The sequence below is a fragment of the Rissa tridactyla genome, chromosome 6 (assembly GCF_028500815.1).
Source record: "Rissa tridactyla isolate bRisTri1 chromosome 6, bRisTri1.patW.cur.20221130, whole genome shotgun sequence".
NCBI lineage: Eukaryota > Metazoa > Chordata > Aves > Charadriiformes > Laridae > Rissa > Rissa tridactyla.
Window position 1 is genome coordinate 11186652 of NC_071471.1, and position 17037 is coordinate 11203688.

Below are 17037 nucleotides of genomic sequence, written 5' to 3' on the forward strand. Positions count from 1 at the left end.
CCTGCCTTGGTATATATAGGTGCGTACTTTCATTTATTTGCCAATATTTGGCCTTCATCTAATAAAATGAGTACTTGAAATTTTGTTAATCACATACAGCATATAGACTTCTAAAAATTATTGTATCAGAAAGAAAAGTCTGCTAAATAACTACTTTGAGGCAAAATCCCAGAGTAAGAATGATTTGCACAGTTAGAAACGTAAAGAAAGCTCTCCTCTCTGCCTTGTGGTCTCCTGCCTCTCTCTAAAAGTCTCCGAGCCCTGAAGGGCCTTTGCTCTATTTCTGTGCCGGTATCTTCATTCCTGCTATAAAACCTACACAAAAACTGCAGGTAAGGAGGTTAATATTAAAACACAAATATGTAACGTGGATAAACACACAGAACTCCCAACTATTTATTGCTATGCTTGAATGCTTACCTCTGATTTGGATACGGAGCTACAGCAGGAGCCCCAAGAATCTGTCTCCAACACGGAGGCTTTTTGTTGTCTTTCCCATGGTAGAGTGCAGCTACATTGAGCCCAGGAAACAAGAAAATAGGCATTAAGCTCTCAGGTATACTAGCACATGTTCACAATCATTGCATGTTTTCAGTTGCGATGTGAAGGTATCTGCCTCACTACAGGAATGCTACACTTCTGTTTCTTTCCCAGACGTCACATCTAGTGCTGGAGTTAACAGGATAGGCAAGAAGGACACGGGATTACTGAGAGTGCATGTGGAGCAACCAGAAAGAGGGAAGCTCTTGGCCATCCTGTCCTAATTTGGAAAGAGAGAAGTAGGCAGACAGGGAGGTAACGTGCACCTAGATGCTGGAACACAGGGACAGAGCATTTCTTGGGAGATAATGATAACAAGACCAGGAAGTTTTAAACAAACGGACTGGAAATCCCAGCCCCTTTATATGCATGTGTGACCATCAGTTTCAGTTGTCATGCGTTTCTTTTGCCTTCTCTACGTACTGTGATACACAGCCCACCCAGGACATAGACTGATGGGCGTTTTCTGACCCTGCAGGAAGAGCTGTGCAAAAGGGGAGAGACGAGGGACAAGAGCCAGATCTTCCTCTTTTCTAACAGGGTGGCTCCAAGGGAACCCTGGGGAAATCAGGGGTGTTGGAGCGTAAGACCAGGTGCTAAAGGGTTTTCTTCTGGGAGTGCTTTCCAGAAATCCGAAAGGATTCAGGCACAGGGGAGAGACTGAAGTTTAAGGTTCACTCAGGCAAGAATTTGCCTTCTTGCTTACTGGAACACCTGACTTGGAAATGACATATGCTGAACTGGGAGCAAAGTCCTGTAATAAATAACCGTGCTTCAGTCATTTCCTCCTTTGTGCAGCGGAGAACTGGCACTTGGTGAGGGATCCCTTAATGGCATCAGTACCATTTTCACATTTCTTTTCCATCTTACTCCAATGCTTATGAAAAAGAGGGAACTAAGCTGCCAGACAGTGAAGATTTCTCCAGGAGAGGTAATCTCCTATCCTGTGGGGTGCCCTTTGTTTTACAATGTTGCATTACTTTTGAAAGAAAAGCAACAGAGGGAGCTGGGCGTTGTCAGAAAGTGGCTGTTCAAGCAGGCAGGGGGATGGACACTTAGAACTTAACTGGGAATAAGCATTTTAATTGTTGAAACTGTGTATCCTGGGGTTATACGGCAACTCCTCCCTACATGTCCACTCTCGGCTGCTGTCATAGACTGGATCTGGAGCTAACTTTACCTTAGATGTGACACAGAATGGCTGTGTGTCATGTTTGCACGTACCACTCCCTTTGTTCTGGGGAGACATTTCTGCTCTGTTGCAGTATTCTGGTTTCTAGCACAGGTGAAAAAGCGTCTGTCAGTTGTGAGTCGCTGTGGCTGCCCATGGCCCATCTTTGGCCTGTGTTTGCCAAGTACCAGGCTTCTGTACCACCTTGCATCCCTCATAGTAATAGGTCATCAATTCTTGAAGTTAATATGCAGATCCAGTTCCTGAGTCTTGAATAAGAACAAGGACTTCGCCATAAGAATAACTGATTATGAAAGACAGAAGTTCCTTCTCAAGAGAGTGTAAAAAAACAACAGAAAAAAAACCAAACAGCCAGAAAGAACATGCTCATGTTGCATTTGCTAAATTTTTGCAGACGTTGTGCTACAAAATTGAGAATTGTCTTAGTTACAGATGAGCTACGGAGGTTGCCCTAGCCTCTCAGGGAAAATCAATTCTTAATGTGGTCAGCAGGTGTTGTGTTGGGGGCACAGGACTTGCTGTTTCTCCATGTGCCGACTTTTGTTATTAAGTGTGACAGTCCACTCCTGTTCTTGTTATGGGGTCACCTATGTGAAAATTACATCTAAAATTCCTGCTTTAAAATGCGTGTTAGCATTGAACTTCTACATCAGCAGTCTGTCATCTCCTGAAGTTTCTATTCATTTTTCACCTTGGGATCGCAATACACTTTGTAATTTTGATAATTACTTATTTTCAGCATATTTTATGATGACTTTAAAGTGGTAAATTGTTCTGGGCGTGCTTAGAAACCCTCTTCAATTCTTGCTACTGTATAGACCTTTATAGGGACTATATAGGGTACAAAGATCTCATAGTTTTTCAGGCACTACCTAGTTTCCATTTTGCTCCCCCGATAGCCCTCCTTATGGTCAGGACGTTGGCATAACCCACAACAGCAGCAGTATCTTGCACACAGGAATATAATTGCTCCTTCCATTTAGTCTGAAGAAAAGGTTGTTTATGCACCCATCGATTTTAAATAAGACCATGATTTATAGAAGCTATTTATAACTTCCCAAATAACGTGGATAAAAAAAAGTGGGCAGCTATAGGAAAGCAAGTGATAAAATGAGCCCCAATTCTCTTACTGCAACGTTTTCTTCTAACATTGAAGTTGATTAAAACAAGAGGGAGAAAACAGTGGTATCTCCAAACTTCACCTCAACCACCCCCCCAGTGCTGCAGATCTTTGCTTTAGGTAGATGGTTTCATTATTTCTACATTGGGTGTAGCTTGTCACGATCTCTTTTGCTTTAATGAAATCTATAAACATAATTATTTTAAGACATTCTGCTGTTATTTTTACAAGGAAACATCTCCACCCCGGTCTGTTCTGATCAAAGCCTGGGCCCTTTTCTGGCCTAACGTTCAGTTCTTCTTGGCACTGCAGGTTACATCCAGTGATCTGAAACATAATGGTGATTTTCAGAAAGGTAAGTCCCATTCTTTGCTGTGATTTACTGAGTAGCCTGAGGCCCAAAGAGGAGAAAATTACCTTAATGGTCCGTCTCAGAACTAAAGTAGCAATAAGCCGGTATCAACAAGGTATAAAATAATATCAGCCTAGGCTAGAGATGCAGAGGTGTCTTGCCCAGCCTGGCTGTGCTCATGCTGAGCTGGTGACCTCTGTCACAAGGTGTGGCACTGAAACTACACAGTTTACCTCTGGAGCTTCATTCAACGCAAATGAGAGCTGTTAGTCTGTAACATTCTTCACAACCTCGTGCAATGTTCATAGATGCTTTACGCTATAGTTGTTGGGTTTTAAACGTAAGCCCATAAAGTATTTTGAGAGGAAAAAGAAACAATTTTTCAGTAAAAAACTTGAAATGTTGACAGTAAATGCTACAGTATGTAACAAAAATTGTATAAGACAAGACTCTTCACTAGAAAGCTGGTTCCTCAACAGGTGTAGGTATGAACTACCCATTGAAGATCTGACCTACAGCTTTGTTCAATTTTCATTCCAGCCATGACAGTAAAGCTTTCCGTTTGAATCTGTATTAGTGCCTGGAGCAAGAGAAGGTATTCCTGGGGGCTTGGCGCTGGGAAGCAGAACCAGAACAGTAGTGCAGGCAACACCAAGATGGTGCTTGTTCCTCAGAAGGGGCGGCTGTAGCTCTCACCTTTGCTCCAGCAGCAGCAGCTCTTGCTTCCTTGCTCTGCAGAGAGGCAGGATGTTGCCATGCCTCTACAAATGTGAAGAGAGGAGCTGCGCTAAATAAAGAATGCCTTTTTTTTTTTTTCTGAAGAGAGATCATGGATACACTCACATTTCTAAGTGATTTCAGCTACAGTAGAAAGAATGTATATCTAAAAACTCTTGCAACAGAGCCCTCTACATTTCCACGCATCCAGTCTGTACATCTGTTTGTACAGATGTATGAAAAATTACCATTTTTCCTGGTAATGTCTGTGTTTTCGAGCGTCTCTTCTGAAAGAATACCGTAGCTGATGTGAGGCTGCCAAGGCACTTTACCAGCATCCACTGTGCCCCCGCCAGTCTCTGGGAGGCAGTGGAGCTGAGTGATTGCTGTCCTTGTAAAAGGTGTTGCATCATTTCCTCTTGTGAGACAGCTGGGGCTGGGCTTGATGGCTTGTCCAAAGTCACATTCCAGGTCAGCCGTGGAGCTGGGAGTAGAACTCAAAGGTCCTGATACTACAACCATTAGATTGTACTGCCTGTGAGCAGTAAGAACTTATCCAGTTGAACACCGCTAAGGAAATCAAATCGCTAAATGATTAAAACAAAGGGATGATGCCTGTGAGCTACACGGCATAAAGTTTGTTCCTTTACTACTTGACAATAGCTTTTCTTCTCCCCAGGGTGATCATGTGTGGCTGGACGCTCACCCAAACAGTGAATTCAATGTCCCTATTGGGGCAGTTGTGAAGGACTCTGACTCAGGACGGATCTTGCTGGAGGATGATGAAGGCAAGGTGGGCTACACTGTAACGATCTGTAAAAGACGAACATAAAATTTAGGAGTAAAAATAACAAAAGAATGGCCCTATTGTGTCAGACCAAAGCTCCATCTAGCCAAATGGTCTGCCTTTGATAATGGCTGGTAGGATACACTGAAAGAAAGAAGATAAAAATAAGGCAAGTGTAGGGTGATACCCTAGTACCCTCAGGTCCCAATACTGTGAAGATTTAGAGCTTCCTAAGCTAGAGGTAATATCTACCTCATTAAGAAAAGGAAATGGATGGGCTCCAATCTCTAAATTTATGTGGAGCTTTAGGTGAAATCACGATCCCGCTAAAGTCAGTTGGGCTGGGGTTTCATCCCTGCTTCATACCTGATGTGGCTGTGATGACTTGATAGAACCACGCTTTGAACAATGCTAAACTCGGTGATGTCCAGAACCCACTTGAATGGCATCATCCAGTGTTTTAAATCATCCGTTCCTGGGGAGTAGCAAACCAGTTAATTTCTGTAGTTCAGTCAACTGTTTGCTAGAATATGCTGGTTTAAGAGTTGATCATGCTGCAGCTCGTTCTCGTCTAACATGGCTCTCCTTTGTTTGCCTCTGAGCAACAGCAGAACCCATTAAAACTGCTGCCTCACCTTTTTCAGGAGCACTGGATCACGGCTCGGAACATGCACATGGTGCACCTTATGCACCCCTCCTCTGCCCAGGGGGTGGAAGACATGATCAGCCTCGGGGATCTCCATGAAGCAGGCATGGTGCACAACCTCCTCATCCGCCACCAGGAGCACAAAATCTATGTGAGTGCCAAGGCCACCAGGCATAGTACTTTCAGGAACGACTTGTGCTACATATCTAACAGAGTGACCCAAACAGCCTGCTAGCCTTTCTTACACGGGGCTCTCTGCTTCCTTTACTGATTGAGGGTGCCAAGGAGGTACAACATAGTTTTTTTCGTCTTTCATTCAAGTACTTTGGCTGTGAAGAAGAGACCTAATAGTCTCCAAGATCACTGAGATATGCATAGGTAGTGACCCTGCTTACTTTCTCCTAGAGTGACCATTTGGATTGTCCTCCGGTCCAAGTTAATGGTTACTTGATTTTGATGTAATAAAATAGATGAAGAATAAATCTGGGTATTTAGGACACCTGGTTTCATTTCTTGCCCATTACAGGTTTTATCTCTAACTTTGAGCAACTTGACATTTTTAGTTTCTTAGTTCCTGGTTTGTAATATGATAATAATATTCAGGGGGTTGCATGCTTTGCCTCCCATGTTGTATACACTGCTACTTTCGTAGGAAGGGAACCATGTCTTACAACACAGATGTGGCGGTGTTTAGTGTAAACAAGGACTGATGTTATAGATGCTGCAGTTATAACTACCAAGATGTGCACGTAGACCTGTTATATTAGACTCTAGCAGTCTGCAGATGTCTAACGTACAAGTTCTTGAACAATATTATTGCCGTGCATTTCTACAGCCTTCAACAGCCTCCTTCCTTTCAATGGTGCTGTTGTTTATAAATGTTACTAAATGACTGTATAAATAACACAACCATAACTTTGTCCATTAAAAAAGTTCAGCTACATCTGAAACAGAACACAAAAGCAGCTTAACAAAACAATGCAAAACAGCTTATGATAACACACAAAAATGCCACGTCAAATTGGACTTGTGCTTTAACTTGAGACAGTGAACTGAGCTGTGATTTTGCAAGGAGATTATAGCTAGCATTCTTCCTTTTGCAAAAACTTCCATGTCCTGGGATATTTAATAGCAGTTTATAGTGAGGAACCAGGCTCTCGGCCTCACTGAAGTGCTGCTGTGGATCTCCCAGACTTCTCTCCTGCCTCTGCTTGGATTTATACTGCAAGTGGCTTCGGTTGTATTCTTGTTTGCAGGTTTGCTGCTAGAGGTAATACTCATAACTGTTTTCCAGACTTACACAGGATCAATCTTGGTGGCAGTGAATCCATACCAGCTGCTGCCCCTGTACACAGTTGATCAGATCAGACTGTACTGTAACAAGAGGATTGGAGAGCTGCCACCTCACGTCTTCGCCATTGCAGACAACTGTTATTTCAATATGAAGAGGAATAAGAGAGACCAGTGCTGTGTGATCAGGTGACTGCACTGGGGGAGGACGAGTAGCAGAAACCAAGTCTGGCATGTTTTTGGGGCACCTTTGTAGACATAGGAGATCTCCCAAGTGGAAGGACACAGATAAGACTAGAGACAACAACAGGAAGGAAACAGTTACTCCCCTGCTACGCCATTTTCAGTTGGGGCTGCAAAAGGTAGAACATAAGCAAGGGATTTCTGAAGTCCCTTGCTTTCCCCCAGCATCTTTGAATGTGGTGATACATCCTGCACGTGGTCACTACATACAGAAACATAAAATACGAACCTGTGTGATATGAGGCTATCTTTTACCTTGGGGACACAATACTTACGTTACATGTATTTTCTGCTAATAGAGGTTCCCTGGAGAGAAACAAGCTCTGCTAACCTGAAGATGGAGAGAAGCTTTCTTCATTCTATAAACACATAACATGTATCCATTTTCTCTAATCATCAGTGTGAAGAACCAGATAGCCACATTGCAATAATATCTGATTATAGCCGAGGCAACTCAGTTGATGCGCTAAGACTAGCACTGAAAATCTGGTAATGCATTGAAGAAGAAAAGCAAGTAGTCATTTAATTTGCACTGGTACAGAATGTCTTCCATGGATTTGCTTGTTTTTAATCACTGTGAGTGTTTAATCCTCAGCCTAAGTCTAAAAAACAACTTAAATTTTAGCAGATAAGATGATGAAAAACTAAAATTCTCCATCTTTCCATGAAAGACAGTCTGATCTGCGATTCACAGGGTGAATATGTGATTGGGGTTTTTTTAACTTGGTCTGCCATTTTGTCACACCAGCCAAAAAAGAAGAAAGGAAACCTGTAATGATCTTTTTTCTTTCTGCAGTGGAGAATCTGGAGCTGGGAAGACTGAAAGCACAAAGCTAATACTACAGTTTTTGGCAGCTGTCAGTGGCCAGCATTCCTGGATAGAGCAGCAAATCCTAGAGGCCAACCCCATTCTGGAAGGTGGGTTATTCAGCAAACATGCCTGATTTACCACCTTTATCTCAGGATTTTTATATCAGGATAAAAAAATTCAGAAACAGAACTTTGAACCATTGTGTTTGTGTAACTGCTAAAAACCCTGAAACACCAGTGATGCAGGGTAGAAGTTCTCTGTACTTTTCTGCCCTGTCCCCACAGCAGCTCCCACACTGTAGGAGGAGATGCCACTGTAGTATGTAACCTGGAACGGCCGGGAGCACAAGAGTCCTTGGGAATGCAGAGCCCAAGGTAAAGACCCCCAGTTTAGCATTTGCACTAGAGAGTGGCAAAGTGACTAGTTAAGCATGGCGGTATCTACAGGGGAGCTCCCCGAGACACCCATCTTTGTGGAGGGATCAAGTGTGTTCCCACTAAGTCCTTGTGGAGGTCCTTCAGACTTGCCCAGCTCTCTTGGCTGGCCAGATATAGGCTGCATTTGGATCGTTTGAATATGTCTTTTAGGACCCAATTATCTGGATGGACAGTATGGCTGCCTCTCTCTTCAGGAGGCAGTCTGAGACCAGACATTCTTCAGTGCTTGTCAGCACTGTCATTTGGAACACGCGTCAAAAAACAGCATCAAAAAAGAAGAGGATAAAAAATAGACTTGGTGTTCATTAACTGCAATAATCCAGATGCTATCTCTGTCTGTTGCCCATCAGCTTTTGGAAATGCCAAGACAATTCGAAATGACAATTCAAGCCGCTTCGGGAAATACATTGATATCCACTTCAACCAAAACGGTGTGATAGAAGGAGCCCGGATAGAACAGTTTCTTCTGGAGAAGTCCCGGGTTTGCCGGCAGGTGAGGGCACTGGCAGATGTCCATTCTCCCTGCTCCTGTGCTACAAGCCTACCCGACAAGGCTGTCCATTGCCTATTTCTTTCTTTTAGGCTCCAGAGGAGAGGAACTATCACATCTTCTACTGCATGCTAATGGGGATGAATACGGAGCAGAAAAGGATGCTGAATCTGGGCACTGCTTCAGAGTACACTTATCTCACTATGGTAACAGTCTGCTTTCTTCTCCATTATCCCTCTGCCATTTTCTTCTCCTAGCAAGCAATTACAATCAATAGGAGCCACAGATGGGGAGTTACCAGATCCGAACAGTCCTTTTCTTAGAGTACCAGAAGTAGTAACACCAAAAGTGCTGTGAGCCTCAGTTTCAGAGATTTATTGTAATGTCCACCGGTGGCAGGCAGCTTGCGGCAGTTCCAATCTTCCTATCAAAGTCAGACTTAAGAAACATAAGGGACACCTTAAAGCAGGTGGGAAATAGCCCCCACTTTCACATGTACTCAGGTTTCAGATCTCACGCCAGGGAGAATACTAATCAGGTATATATACTATAGGGGGAAACAAATAGGCAGAAACAGTGCCAAGAATCCTAGTCCATATATCTGATAAATATTATACACATTAATGTGGGAAGCTGGCATTCGACCTAACCTCCAACAGCTAATGTTAATGTCCACGTCTGGGTCTAGGTTGCCGTAGTGGCAGGAGTAGGATGTTCATAGGTGAGATTTTTGATAATAGCTAATTGGTTGGTTTAGGGCATGAAAGGCATTGTGAAAATCCTGTTCGTTACCCTGTGCAGATTCCTCATGTTAAATATGTCAGCCAGTTTGATTTGGGCTGTTCTACAGCTGTGGAAAAATGGAGCTAAGTCCTGCCTCCGCTGAAGCTAATGCCAGCTAAAGCTGGGCATCTAGTTTCCGAGGAAATTAAATCAAGCCTATAAAGCTGTTTCTGGAGTCTCAAAAGCACCATCGTTAAAGTTGCTGGAGATTTTTTCAAATGTAATATTTTAAAAATAGCAGTGATCTTGCAGCAAGAGCTGATGAGTGCAATTCACGCATTGTCCATTCCATAAAAAGGTCTGAAGTTCCTTGGGTCAGCAGTAGGGCATATAATACAGAGCTAGGAGGATTAGATTAAAGGAGAACATACCCGTGGTTTGTTCAGGTCAGCTGTTGGCACAAACTGGCATGTTTACATGCTGTAAACTGAAGTGTCTAGAAATACGTCACTTTTGTAATCATCCCACTATAATGTTGGTAATAGCAAGGACAAAAAAGGCATTTTCCCATCTCCATTAGGGCGGAAAATAGTTTCTATCAGGAGCAGCATCCTAGGATCTGCTGTGCAGGCTTTGCTGAAGGTTCTTCTGATGCTGCCTTGGATGCTTCCATCTGTCTTCCACTAGAACCTGATATTCTTATTTTGAGATTTGCCTTCTAACACTGACCCAATCCTCCTTGCTTTGATTTGGGATTAGGGCTTTTAATTGTCCATTGACAAGGCAAAGGGAGGAGATCAAGGTAACAGGCATGGCCTTGTAAGTGTAGGTAGCCTTGTGAAAGTTTCCTGTCCTTACAGGGCGTCTAAATTGTGTATAGGATTTTTCAGCCTGCAAGTCCTTTCTTCCTTGTATGGGTACCAGGAGGATTTTCCTTACCTGTGGGTGTGGTGTCTTGCAGGGTAACTGCATGTCCTGTGATGGCCGGAACGACACGAAGGATTATGCCCACATCCGCTCGGCGATGAAGATCCTCATGTTCTCAGATTCTGAGCACTGGGACATCAGCAAGCTGCTGGCTGTGATCCTGCACCTGGGGAATGTAGAGTTTGAAGGTAAACTCAGCGCTGTCTGTGCTTGACCTTTGCTCAGACTCCACGGTAAAGGCCTAAAGGTGCTGCTGCTTCCATCCATACAGACCAGGTGGTGCCTCTCTGGGTGGACAGGGTTGGAAGGGCAGGCAGATAAGCACCCTGAAATTCTGATTCATGGCTCCACTGCCTAGTGGTTTAAAAAACACCATCTTATTATTATTTTGTCACGCCGTCAGGTTTCCATGGTTATAAATAAGACCTTATTACACAAACTGAAACAAGAGGTAACATAATGCCATGTTACAGTTGCTGATTGTTGTGCTGTGCACGCCAGAGGACACAGGAGCAGCTGAGTGATGCTTGCTGTGGAGATGACAGCACTCATTTTTCTGTCTGGGTTTGGTGAACACTCACCTGCATAAGCGCACTTGTGGTACGGCACAGGCACAGTCTGAGACACTCACCAGCAGGACACCAGAAGATCTCACATTTTAGAAAAGGACTGCTTCTCCCGTTGTGATACAGAGGGCCCAATGCAGTGACGCCAGCTGGCTCCTTTGGAGGAACGCTGGCTGCTAAAATGAGGGATTTCCCTCATTCCCTTTCATTGTCTAAATTTCCCACAAGCCAGATACACAGAAAAAAATATTTTCAGAAACACATTTTCTGAAGTCAAATACCACTTCCCCAGATCCCCAGTAGCTACTAGTTAAAATTAATAACCTTGTCAGTTTTGCTGCTATTTTCAGTGTGGTGTTCTGGAGTTGGGAGGGCCCCGTACATCCCAGGATCCCTGGGTGAAATCAGGACTCTCCTTAGTAAAATCACCAAACCCGGGGGTTTCAAAAGAGGACTTACTACCTTGCCACATCCCCGGAGCCACAGGGTTACAGAAATATGAAATAACAGCACAGTCTCGCACTGTAGCAGAAAATATTAACCCTGAGAATGACTGTTTCCTCATTGTAGCGGCTGTGTACGACAACTTGGACTGCTCTGATGTGATGGACTCACCACACTTTTCAATCGCAACCAAATTGCTTGAGGTAATGGGCTCTCATCTTCTGCTAGTTCTCTCCGTGCTCCCTGAGCACACCGACAAAGCATGTCTCTGTGGAGTGTTTATGTATGGATGCACGCGTGATGGGCATGTCCCCTTCTTCCTGCTGACGCTCAGGTGGTGCTGGTGCAGATGTCTCTCTGAGCTAGGAGATCTTTAACTGAGACAGCAGGCCTCCCTTGAATGCTGCTGGACAGGCAGTTTGTCACAGCCTTTTTTCTGAGACAGACTTTGCCAGATCTCCTTTATCCACCTGGAATGACCAGGTTGCTATGACTGTTCCGTTCCTCCAGGTGGACTCCAGTGAACTCCAGAGCAGCCTCACAAACCTCTCCATCATTGTCCGAGGAGAAAGCGTGTCCAGGCCTCTGAACGTAGTTCAAGCTGCAGACGGGAGGGATGCCTTTGTGAAGGTACCGGTGCTTACGTCTTCTCTGCTTAAAGATCGTGCACACTTTCAAAGCTGTCTGTCTTACTGATTGAGGAGCCTTATGTGGCAAACGTTCACCCAGATTGCTCCTGTCCCTCATGGTTTTCAGGCATAGTTTGACAGCATTGCAGCAGCATGATAGCAAGAAGTAAGCTATGGCCAAAGACTATAATGGTGGGGTCTAATTCCTCTTTAATTTTTTTCTCAGGGTATATATGGACGGATTTTCCTGTGGATAGTGAACAAGATCAATTCAGCCATTTTCAACCCAACTTCTCAGAAGCCTAAAGACAGACGTCAGTCCATTGGGCTGTTGGACATTTTTGGGTTTGAAAACTTCAGCAACAACAGGTAGGAGACTTTAGATTAATTTCCACTGGGAAGCTGAAAGGCAGATGATGTAAAGGCAAAGAATGAAAAAACAGACAGACACATGCTCTTTCGTTATCATCCCGGTTCTCCGAAAAGCAGTGAAATTTCCATCACCGAATCTTCCCAATGATGACCATGCGCAGATTCCATTTTTCTTTGGTTTCTGCCTCGTCCTGCAACCCTCGTTTTGGTGCAGCCATTGCACATGTCTATTCCAAAACCTCAGGAATTTTCTCAGAGGAGATGGCTATGAAGCTGGTATGAGCAGGCAGCTACTATGTAAGGATGTAGTATGTCTCATGTCTCTGTACCAAACTTTCTTGTTCCACAGCATTTTTACAACATCTCTTGGGATGCATTTTGCTTCCATCTTGCTCAGTGTTTTCCCATCCCTTTTTTGGGGCCACTTCATTTCTCTACTCTTAAGGACAGGTCAGCACATTACCTGGTCAGTATGCCATTGTCCCACTGCTACCTCTCCTACTGGTGGTTTCAGTCCCAAAGCACCATTTCTATTTGCCCTTCTCTACAGGGGCAGCAATTCTCTCAGTTGTATGGCACCATATCATCAGTACTCGACAAACCATCACCACATATTCTGCAGTCTTTTCCAATCCATTTCAGCTGATGATTCTTGCTTGCTTTCAACAAGATAATATTCCTCACTGACTTCTGGAACTTGGTCTAAGATCTGTTCAGCCCATATTCTATCTTTTGTGTTCTCTCCTATTATCTTATGCTATTCCCAAAGGCTGCAATCCACACAGGGCCTCACTGTGGTGAGCACTCCACAGGCACACACAGTGTGCCACAGCAATTATCAGGTAGTGAAATTCAGGTGCAGCATTAAGGAGTAACTAACAGAAATGCTAGTGCCAGTGCAAGTAAAAACATGTCACACACTCATACAGTCAAGCTATTTTCACAGTTATATGTTTAGAGTTTCTTGAAAGACATACAACATCTTTCCTTGCTTACTCTGCGACACTCAATTGCCAGTTGGCTCATTTCTGCTTATCTTTATCATAGCAGAAGATTAATCCCTTATATTGCTAAGATTGGCAATGTGCAGTTGTGGTGATCATTAACGCTGTGGCATATAGCAGTAGTATATCTGGATGTGTATTTAATACAGACAATAAACAAATCCGTTAGAGCAGTGCAGCACTGGCCAAGGATGACCATGGGTTCCCATCTTGTTTCCCCCTAGCTTTGAGCAGCTCTGCATTAACATTGCCAATGAGCACCTTCAGCAGTTCTTCGTGCACCATGTCTTCAAGATGGAGCAGGAGGAATACATTGCAGAGCACATTGCCTGGAATAACATTGACTTCACTGATAACCGCCAGGCTCTGGAAGTCATCGCTCTCAAGCCTATGAATATCATCTCCCTCATTGATGAAGAGAGCAAGTTCCCAAAGGTAAATTTCTGGTTTCACCTGTAATGCCCGGCTTTGCACACAGCTCACAGGTAACACTTGGCTTTACACACAGAAAAGTGCAAAGCTGACTTTCAGACACATTATGAGAGGCAATGTCTTCTTGCCACAGATGTTCCTTTTAAATTAGCTCACTGTGGAACAGCTTCACTCACTGCTGGAGTGTGCTCTTCCTGGTACCTCGCAGTTGAAACTCTTACAGCTGTTCCAGGCAGAGAAGGAAGGAGTCTAGATCATCTTACAAGGGCTTCTTAGGAAATCTTTGAATTCACCTATTGTTTGAGTATTGTTCTGCTGTTGGTCTGGGCTGCAGCTTGCTCTTTCTTCTCCTGGATCACAGACCTAGTTGAGCAATGTCACTGTCATGAGGAATTATTATTCTGCAAAGGCCAGACATCTCAAACAGAAGAGCAGAGATGAAAGTAGCATCTGATCTCAGACATCCCTGCAGAGCATTTTCAGAGTCTCCAGAGCACGGTGAGGCTAAGCAGGAGTGCTGGTACAGGAATCGGATGGCAATGTGGGCTTGTCCAGAAAAGCGAGCCCCTGCCACAGCTCATTTGTAGTCCCCAGGTAACCATTTGAGAGGATCATGTACAGACAGACCACTTTCCCCTTTCTTCCCTAAGAAGAGGGAGGTCCCCACTGTATGTCCTACATTTAGGACAAGAAAGCATCTCCTCTGTGATTCCTGGAGCTCATGATTTCTCAGATAACGCAGCACTCACTACCCCTAGCACAGGCCAGCGAGCAGAGCTAGCCTCACATGCAGCACAAGGGAATGAGACTGTGATGAAGAGAAGCACCCAGCTGCCTGCCTGCCTGTGGAAGTCACGATCTGGGCATGTGGACTGGTATCCACTCAGGGCAGCCTTCTTCCAGAGATCTCTGAGTCTTTCACCAGCTGGGGAGTGAAAGAACTGTGCCTGCCCGAGAGAAGGAACACGCACCCTTCAGAGCATGGCTGGGTAGGATGGCAAGGGAAGGTTGGCGAGGGGCTCTGCTTGAGAGGTCCAAAGATTTGGGAAATTCTCAGCACACCTGGTGATATTAGTAATGTTATGAGAGCTTGTGTACAGCCCTAAAATACCAGGCCTTACCCTCCGGTGGTGTGTTCTGTTCTGATGCTTGAGAGAAGGGTGTGTGTAAAAGGCAAGACGCTTTTGGCACTACTTTCCTCCAGATCTATTACACAAATAAGGAGCAGAATTCAAGATTTTTTTACCTCTGAGCACCACTTTTTTTTGTTCACTGAGCATAGGCCAGTGCTGGGGGGAATCTGCTTACCTGTCCTTTTTTGCCTGTATTTGTTTCTAGGGCACAGAAGCCACCATGCTCGTCAAAATCAATTCCCTCCATGGCAAAAGTAAAGTCTACATCCCACCTAAGAGTGTTCATGACACCAAGTTTGGCATCAACCACTTTGCTGGGGTTGTCTTTTATGAATCAAAAGGTGAGCCTACCTCAGATGGATATGGAGAGCAGAGAAAAGGGCATGACCTGCCTTAGATGTCTGGCACTCCAGGGTAGCATTGATCTGAAGTCAGATCAGGAGGTCAGGAGGATTACTTTAAACTAATTTGCAAGTTACTGTAAATGAAGTGGATTTTAGCTAGACAGAATGGCACTAGAGCCAGCAGGCTGTGGAGATGACAAGCTGATTTTGTTTCCCTCATATAGATTTCCTGGAGAAAAATCGGGACACGCTGAGCGCTAATGTAATGCAAGTGGTTCATTCTTCCAAAAACAAATTCCTGAGAGAGATTTTCCAGGTGGAAACAACCACACCTAGTCTGGGACGTGGAACCATCCGGCATCTTGGAGCTGACCATGCCTACAAGGTTGGCCTACTGGCACCAGGTTGCAGAAACAACTCATTTCTCCTCCCTTCCGTAAGGCTCTGGCTGTTCTTGACCTCCACTGTCTTTTGCACTGTCTCTGCAAACCCCTGTCCCTTTCGTTCAACTCATTTCTGCAAAGGAGTCTGCAGGAAAAGCCAGGGCCTGGTGATCATGCTGTAAACAAGTGTAATGTCAGTCCTGTCTCCCAGCCATCTGTGCAGCCATGCCGGCACATGTCATGCTACCTCCCTACATGTTGTCAGCAACTGGATGGGTTTCCTTTGTGTCTGCCTGGGCATCCGTATTGCATCCACATGGACGGGTGTAAATTAGTAGGAGGAAACTGTAGTTCAAAAGGTTCATTGGAATGGAACAAGGCACCAGCCAGAGCCCCGCTCTGCAAAGCTGGTACCTGTCCAAAGCCATCAGCCAAACTGCTGTCATACTGCACACATAGGCAGTCTGCTGGGACCTTAACACCAAGGGGTCTGACTGGGCAACCGGCAGCAGGGTCCTGACCTTTTCCTTCTTGCAGAGGCTGACAGGCTAGCACAGAGGAGCAAATAGCTGTGTGGTTGCGAAAATACAGTCTCCTGCTCCCAGTGACACCTGTAGACACAGTCTCACTGCCCTGCATACTGTCGCAACTTTAGCTCTCCCTCCTGGCCCAGAAGCTTTGTGACAAAGTCCATGATGGCTAATTATCACAGAATCATCTGTGCGTAGTGGTGTAGGGAGCCTTGCTTTGTGACTAGTGAAAATGAGATTGTAAAGCACAGTGGACTGGAAACAGTGTGGGGCAAAGTTCAAGTTCTCTGCCCTGCTGCAACTTCACATACCTTGATTTCTGAGCATTTAACTATGCAGTGTCATCATCGTGTGAAGGTACTTTTGCTTTTAATGTTTAGATCTTTGAGTTTTCCTGTCAAGGTACAGAACAAACAGTCAGCTTGCTATCTTACCTGTTATCTGTCTGTTCTCCTGGCAGTGTTTTCTGATCCTGTTCTTTCTTCCTCAGTCTTTATCCCAATGTGGCTTTCTGCTGTCCAGAACATCTGGCCATGGACAGGTAAACATCCTGGGGGAGAAGAATGTCAGAAGGGGTACAAGCAGCAACAGAGAACTGGCTTAGCATCTCTTAAATGCTATGAATACCTTCAGTTGAAATTTCAGGTCTATCTACATTGCTCTAATGCTCTAGTGGTTTTTGTCTCTATAAATAAGGTTGTGTTATTGAAAAAAACCCTTTCCTTACCTTTAGAAAGCACAGCAGCATGTCAAGAAAGGAGACAGTAAAAGTGGGCTACTGCCCATTTCAAAATGCGCAGAAGTTAGCGGAAATACCCCTATTAATTTCAAATAGGTTGGGCCACCGTTGGGAAGCCTAAAAAGCAGGCTACAGAAAAGAAGAGTGAATGAAGTGCCAGAAGAAACTTTCTGTCCTGAGGTCTCA

General features: G+C 44.5%; 1 protein-coding gene across 4 annotated transcripts in view; it reads left to right on the top strand.

The window, feature by feature from the left end:
* The first annotated feature begins 1339 nt into the window (after window positions 1-1339).
* The window catches only part of MYO7B (myosin VIIB), a 51241-nt gene continuing 35543 nt past the window's right edge, over window positions 1340-17037 (top strand). Inside the window, exons 1-16 of one of the 4 annotated variants that reach the window (XM_054207419.1) lie at window positions 1340-1471; window positions 3165-3207; window positions 4601-4714; window positions 5353-5505; window positions 6649-6833; window positions 7684-7805; window positions 8486-8628; window positions 8718-8831; window positions 10310-10463; window positions 11412-11488; window positions 11796-11915; window positions 12141-12283; window positions 13515-13725; window positions 15061-15196; window positions 15424-15635; window positions 16603-16653. In XM_054207419.1, coding sequence (XP_054063394.1) covers window positions 3190-3207; window positions 4601-4714; window positions 5353-5505; window positions 6649-6833; window positions 7684-7805; window positions 8486-8628; window positions 8718-8831; window positions 10310-10463; window positions 11412-11488; window positions 11796-11915; window positions 12141-12283; window positions 13515-13725; window positions 15061-15196; window positions 15424-15635; window positions 16603-16653 — 1953 coding nt within the window. In that variant the 5' untranslated portion in view covers window positions 1340-1471; window positions 3165-3189. Of the gene's footprint in view, window positions 1472-3164; window positions 3208-4600; window positions 4715-5352; window positions 5506-6648; window positions 6834-7683; window positions 7806-8485; window positions 8629-8717; window positions 8832-10309; window positions 10464-11411; window positions 11489-11795; window positions 11916-12140; window positions 12284-13514; window positions 13726-15060; window positions 15197-15423; window positions 15636-16602; window positions 16654-17037 lie in introns of those variants that run through there. The other 3 variants (XM_054207420.1, XM_054207421.1, XM_054207422.1) reach the window with 3 other exon arrangements.